Source organism: Geospiza fortis, unplaced genomic scaffold (assembly GCF_000277835.1).
Source record: "Geospiza fortis unplaced genomic scaffold, GeoFor_1.0 scaffold92, whole genome shotgun sequence".
NCBI classification, from domain to species: domain Eukaryota; kingdom Metazoa; phylum Chordata; class Aves; order Passeriformes; family Thraupidae; genus Geospiza; species Geospiza fortis.
In genome coordinates this window covers 2249737-2256520 of record NW_005054389.1, presented here as the reverse complement: position 1 = coordinate 2256520, position 6784 = coordinate 2249737, and the positions used below count along the sequence as shown (strand labels likewise).

General features: G+C 43.2%; 1 protein-coding gene across 4 annotated transcripts in view; it reads right to left on the bottom strand.

Annotated features, from left to right (window-relative positions):
* The window catches only part of FAM13C (family with sequence similarity 13 member C), a 116737-nt gene that overhangs the window by 29732 nt on the left and 80221 nt on the right, over positions 1–6784 (bottom strand). For all 4 annotated transcript variants that reach the window (XM_005425558.2, XM_005425560.2, XM_005425557.2 and 1 more), the window contains exon 10: positions 6138–6259. In XM_005425558.2, coding sequence (XP_005425615.1) covers positions 6138–6259 — 122 coding nt within the window. The remainder of the gene's footprint in view (positions 1–6137; positions 6260–6784) is intronic.

Genomic DNA, 6784 nt, shown 5'->3' with positions numbered 1-6784 from the left:
AAAGAGTGAAATATTTATAGTTTGGTTTAATAACACGTAAGGAGGCAGCTGCAAGGCTACAGACAGCTGAAGAACTAATTCACTAATGAAGAAAAAATATTTAAGGTGATTTATTGCATTGAACTAGAGCTAGACATGAGGGAAAGGATGAAAACAACACGTGTCAGACTTGCACATTTCTGGTATTTGTTTCAATAACACCTTTCAGGGTGCATAACAGAGCAAATGGGAACTCTCCTTAATATAAAAACAAAACAATTTTTTTCAAAAAGACAAAAACAAACAGTAAATGCTAGCAGCACTTTGTACAGGAACTGTGCAAAGTTCTACGTCATTCACAGCTGTATCACTCACGAGCCTTGCACTCTGGGGGCTGAAGGTTTATAGCAGCCATGAGGTACCACCTCTCATTCAGGCTGATGTTCTTGCCAGCTGTTTTAGGATGCCTTTAATCTTTCATTTTACTGTTCCCTTTTACACTAGAAATACTGGAGTAAGATGCTCCTATTTATGCATTATTTGGATTCTGGAGATACTGAGATCATTAAGATGAGTAACGATTTCTGTGTGATGAGCATTTACATTTTCAATCTCATGTGTGCTGAGCTGATCTTACTCTACACAGAAAGTTTTGGGCTGCGCTTTTTAATTTTCTCCAAGATTAATTACTCTGCTAGGCAAATGCAGGTTTTCTGATTGTCACCAGGCAACACAGGGCTTACAATTTAATAACTATGGTTTGGATTCTACTCTCATTAAAAGTCAATCACAAAATATCCATTAACTTCAAAAGCAGCAGGAACAAGCCCTCATTTTCCATCTGTGCTGAGTACCTTAAAATTATTTCAGGCCTTAGCTGAAATTTTGAATAATTGCAGGCACACATATTTTGTATAATTTACATCCTGTAAAATAATGAAAATTAAATTCTCTCTGTGGCTACTACTCAACTAAATGTCTCTCACCCTCCTTTATAGACTGGCTTTGGCAGAATTATCCTTTTCTCCATGCCAGAGATGGCAAAGATGCAATAAGTAACATGTACATTTGAGGCTTGTGGCTATAAGAAAAAAAAAAAAAAAAAAAAACACCTAAATTCTAATTATCATAACAGAGCTCCTACTAGACTTCAAGGGGGAAATAAATTTGCATGAGCACTGAGCTGTTTAAAATACAGACCAGGACATGTGAATTTTTGAATTATGCGCAACATCACTTTTAAACTTGCATAAAATTCAAATAAAACCACATAGTTTTAAAAGGTGGGGAAGATGTACCTCAGCAAATCCCCACCACATTTCCTCTGTGAAACCCAGAAAGGAGCATTACATTTTGTAACTTGCAAATGTCACTCCAGCCCAGCTCTGGTGACACAAACCCCATCCCCAAGCTGTTTATTTGTTTATGCACCACAACACCACATGTGTGGTGTCTTGGCATGGGTAATGCCAGGGTGAGTCCTGCTCCTCAACCTCACAGTATTTTGTGGGATGAAACTCCTTTTCCAGGGTCACCTGCAGTCTATCCTGGCCCAACACTCCTCCCCTGTGTCCAGTCAGGAGCCAGTGAGGGTGGCCTGGGTGGCTGACAGCTCAGCAGTGGCAGTCTCAGCTCCCTGGCAGGGCACTGATTCAGCCTGTCCAGAGTTACAGCAGAGCACACCACCAGCACACCTCAGCACCCAGAAAACAGAAGGCTCCTTTCTGAGACCTTTCCAAATGGCAAAAAGCATTATGAAATCCAAACTGCTGCAGGTGGATGCTTCAAAAGCACACCTATGACTCCTTAAAAAGTAATGCAGAACTGCAACAAGCTTTGGGGTGACCATAAAGTGCACACCTGCAATGAAAGAGAAATCCACCTTGAAGGGCCCAAGGGCAGTCTCTGAGTGCTGGAATGGGAGGTCAGGCAGAGGGCCAGTGTAGCAGTGCCTGTCTCATGAGTCCCAGCCAGGACTTGTTATTCTTACCACGAGCAGCTCTCATACTCAGCAGGTGTGGTCCTTACTGGGCCTGCAGCAAGAGCTGCTCTTATCTTCTTCCTCCTCTATCCTCTCCTCATCCCCCCTTTTGCTTCTTTTTCCTTAATTGCACTGTAACCCAAAAGCTTGCTCAGAGAGTTTTCCCTGCCTTGGTACAAGAAGTATCACTGGAACCATAAACACCAGTGTTTCAACACCACCATCTCTGAAGAAATTTTTCTTAGGAACCAGTCAATCATTTCCCAACTTTCTCCTTGCTCACCTGGCTGCCTGTGCAGGTGAGGAAATGAAGCCTCTCAGGTTCTGCCTCAGCCATGCAGGTCTGCATGGGGACATCAGGACTTCTGCAGCTTCCCTGCTGCCTCCCTCTCATCTCTGTGTTGTAGCTGTTCAGCAGAAACCCTGGAAACCTCAGGAGTTCCCACCAGAGCTGCCTCTCAAAATATACTCACCTTGCAAACTTAAATACTGAAAGCCTTGCTAGAGCTTGGCCTCCCCTCAGGGAAGCACAGAAACCTCAAGAGGCTCTGGCTGACCCCAAGACTCAGAGCAGCCCTGGGCTACCAGCATTTCCACTTCTACTGCAGAACAATCACAGCTCTGACACCAACAGCCACCCTACAGCCTCTGCCAAAAATAGAGTTACAGAATCGTGGAATAGGGACCAGCCCTGGGACCAGATAAATCCTGATAAATGAAACCATTTCATTCCCAGTTTATCTGGGGAATGGTGAAGAGGAAGAACTTTCAGGAATTTTTCTTTGGCAGAAAACTTCACCCCAAACTGTAGTTCTGAATTCCACACTGACTTGATATGCAGCCTTCACTGAGGCATTGACCTTCCCGCTGCGCAGGGGCGCTTGGTTTCAGCCTCCTCTCTCTGTAGCAGGCACCTGAGGAAAGCACCAGACTCTGCTCAGGTACCTGCACACATCCTGCAGCCCACTCCAGTTTTGCTGATTGTCTTTGAGAAGGCAATTGGCAGAAGCAGCTGTTGTAATCATGTGTATTGTTCCATACTGGCTTTTCTAGTCTCTGTTAAAAAAAAAGGCAATTCCTTTCTTTGTTCCCAGGACCTGTTTATAACTTTTATCTGCCTTCTATCAAGGTGCAGATTATATTGCACTCATATCCAAACCCAGCTACACACAATGACCAGAGCAGTATTCAATGTAATCACTGGCAATAGTATTAGAAATTCATGTTCTGGAAAAAAGGTGCAAAGGTTCCCTTCCATGCAGATGGCACTTCATCTACTAAATGGATGCTGGTTTTCATAAATCATACACGATAAAAACCTCTTGAGGCTGAAACCCTTGCTTCACAGGTCAGGTACAGCTTAGCCAAAAACAAGACACTATTCCCTTATTCTTCTGGTTGCAAATCTCTTCAAGTCTAGTCTTCCATTTCCCTCAAATCCCACAAAACTTTCCTTTATTGTTTTGGTGATTATCATAAATTGAAATTACCCCCTCAAAGAAACAATACACACTTCTAAGCCAATTCTGTGGATTGTTGCTCTTACATGGCCTGGCTTGTTCTTCTCTGTCACACATCTGTTTATGAGAATCCCTTGTTAGAATATCCTAAACTTAGATTATTCTGCTTAACAGGAACTGTACTGAAAAGTTTTTCATATTTCAGCAGTCTTTAATCCATATTTAGACAAGTTAAAATGAACTGGTTTTCAGCTGCCAGGTTTCTTAAAAACCTCTGTAGAGTTCAGAGGTATTTAGACCTTTAATCCCCAAATGAGACTAAAGCAGAGCTATAGCCCCCTGCAGCAACTAAGTTAAAGCAGAAGTAACAGCAGGATGCGCTAGAAACAATCAACCTTGATCCTTTATTTGAGACAGAAATAAATGCTTCTTCTCCTGTCCTCCCCCTACACATCTGATATATGAAGAGAGGTGTATAGGGACACCCCTGCAGCAGTGTGTCCTTCTCCTCTCAAACACCAGAGAGCTTCTAGTCTGACTTAAGGACACAGGCAGGTGTCGTGTCCCAAAGCATTGCTAATTTTACCAGCAGCCCAGCAAAACCAGTGGAACACAGTGAAACTTGGGGTTTGTGATGCTGACAGATGTGTTCTGCCCAAATCTAGCTATGATTGCTGCCTGCTGCCAACACTGAATGCTTAACTTTGTGTGTCCCACAGCAGAGAAGGCAGAAAGCAAGGCAGGACATCATGCCCTGGCAGCAGTGTCCCAGCCTGTGCTGGAGTCAGTGCTGTGAGCCTAGTGCAGCCACCAGAGCCCTGTGAGCTGACACATGGACTGTCACCTGCTGTGGCCCTGCCAAGGCAGCGCAGGGAGCTCAGGAAGGGTCACCAGACACAGAAATCCTCAAACTGAAGCTGGAAACTCCAGCATAGGTGAGTAGAAGTGCCCTGGTACAGCTGGGTGGTGGGAGTGTCAGTTCAAGGACAGTTAAAATAAATCAAGTGTATGTGTGAGGCCACACATACAGAGACCACATGTCAATGCTTGTTTATGTTTGAAGTTCCTTATTTGACAGTAAAGTCATCAGCTTTTTTTTTTCATTTTCATAATGTAATCAAATTGAAACATGGCCAGAATTGAGATTTGATCACTGTGCTTGCACAGCACTTAGAATGGTAAATCCAGGCATCTTTCTTTTACAGATTTAGCCCTTTTGGATAGCAGGCTTTCTAAGGAGCTATCATGGTGTTAAACAAGAATAAACAGCATAGTGAAAAGTGGTTTAATACCAGGCAGACTAAAAAGGCCAAACAGTTGAAGTGGGCAGGGGAACTTTGCCTGTGTTTGCTGTTTTATTCATGCACACTCCACTCTGGCTTCTGTCTTTAAAGTCCCTGTGTCTCTCGTCATGTTCCTTTCAAAATTAACCAGTTATTTATTACCTACCCAAACACAAACATCCCACCAGCAGAGCCACTGGGTAGGTCTGATACCACCCTCAGGAAGCTCCTCTTTACTAGTCCATGGGATTCTTTCCTCTCATAAGGAATGTCAGAAGAAGGGAAGGCAGGCTTTCTAATTAAAAGTGCTTCCTGAGATGCAGTGTTTCAATTGCACATACAGGCATTGGAGGGCAAAAGCACTTTGTTGTCAAAGCTAATTAAATGCTTTTTCATTCTGCTTAACCTTCCTTTGAGTGCACAAATTAAGACCATTTACAACGTTGCCTCCTAAAAGCTGTGGAGAAAGCAACCAGTCGATGTCCTCTAAAGCATCAAAGTGCCATTGGATGGCAGCTGTCACTGCTGTTCCACTCCTGACTGCAAACAAACCTTGAGCCAGTGAGCTCTAGCTGTCAGCCAGCTGTGCCCTGAGCTACTGAGCATCCCTGGGATGGACTGCTGCTGCTGCTGCTTCAGACCCTCCAAAGGGAGCCAGAAACTCTGCCACAGGGCACCAAGGCACATGAAGACAAGAGCAGAGACCTGGCTCACCTGACAAAAACTCTGTGCACAGAAAAGCAGAGCAAAACCAGCACTTGAACATGGGAAATTTGTGCCCCTAGATTTAGTAAGGACTAAATCTTATCCTTAGGACACACCTTCACTGGTCAGTTGGGTGAGTTGAAACCCCATTTTTAGCCATTTGCAAGGCCATGATAGATGGAAGTAGAAGCTGTGACTTCCAATACTTACCAGAGCTGAGTTACTTCATCACAGCTGAGTTACCTGCCATCAGGACGTGGTCAATGCCAGACCTGAGCACACAGTGCCCTTCCAGCACCAGAACAAGCACAGCTGCCACAGCACCCACAGCCTAAAGCGTACATAAATGAGTATCCTTGCTATAATAAGGTGTGAAGGGTCCCATTCCCATTGCTCAGAGAATGCAGTTCTGAGAAAGAGAGGCAATTCAGCACTGGGGGGGAAAGGAAAGAAGAGGAGAAGTATTTCTGAAACTTGGCACAGAGGAACTGAAGCTTCTAAACTAAGGATGTTCTTTCTGCTTCGGCTGTAAGGGGCTTAAGAATGATGAAATTTGCATTCTTATCTTTATCCCTTTCACTTTCTCCAAACAGTCCTAGATGTATAAATATAGAATACACTGCCAACAAGAGCCAGGAGTCTGAATATTTTATGCAGTAGGCAGCAGATGAATTAGCCTTTCCTACAGTTCATCAGAAGTGAACCGTGCTGTGTTATCCCAAGTCTTACCTTGGCTGGAATCTCACCACTGCTTCCTGGCATTTCAAAGCCACATTCTGTGCATAGTTATTAGCTGAGCATCCTGCCTTCCCCTGCCACTCTGAGAGGCCTGGCAATGCACACTCCAGCTCCTGCACAAGGGAAACAAAAAGAAAAGCTGAATGCGCCCTGTCAGTACCAATCCAAGCTTGGCTAAATATTTTTTCTTCAGGGAAAAAATGCTCCATGAGAGCAGGTGCTGGTTGAGGATCTTAGTTATTTTTTGGTAATAATCTTGAAACAACTAGAGAACACAGAAGATAAAAGAGTCTAAAAAAGTAGTATGTTATTTCCCTGGAAAACGGTTTCTGAAACCAAAGCAGACTGTAACTTTTCTGTTTATTACTTAAATCACAGATTTCAGCTTCAAAGCTAAGAAGTTCTATACAAAGAATTAATTTGAAATTATTTACTCACACGTCAGTAAGATTTTATTACTTGGGTATCACAGACTTCAGCTTCAGAGCTGAGAGGTTCTGTACAAAGAATTAATTTGAAATTATTTACTCACATATCAGTAAGATTTTATTGCTTGGGAATAATCAAAAAAATCTGGCTGATAAAGGTGAGTGCAGTTAAATATCACTTAAATAAAATATGTAAAATGTAACCATGTG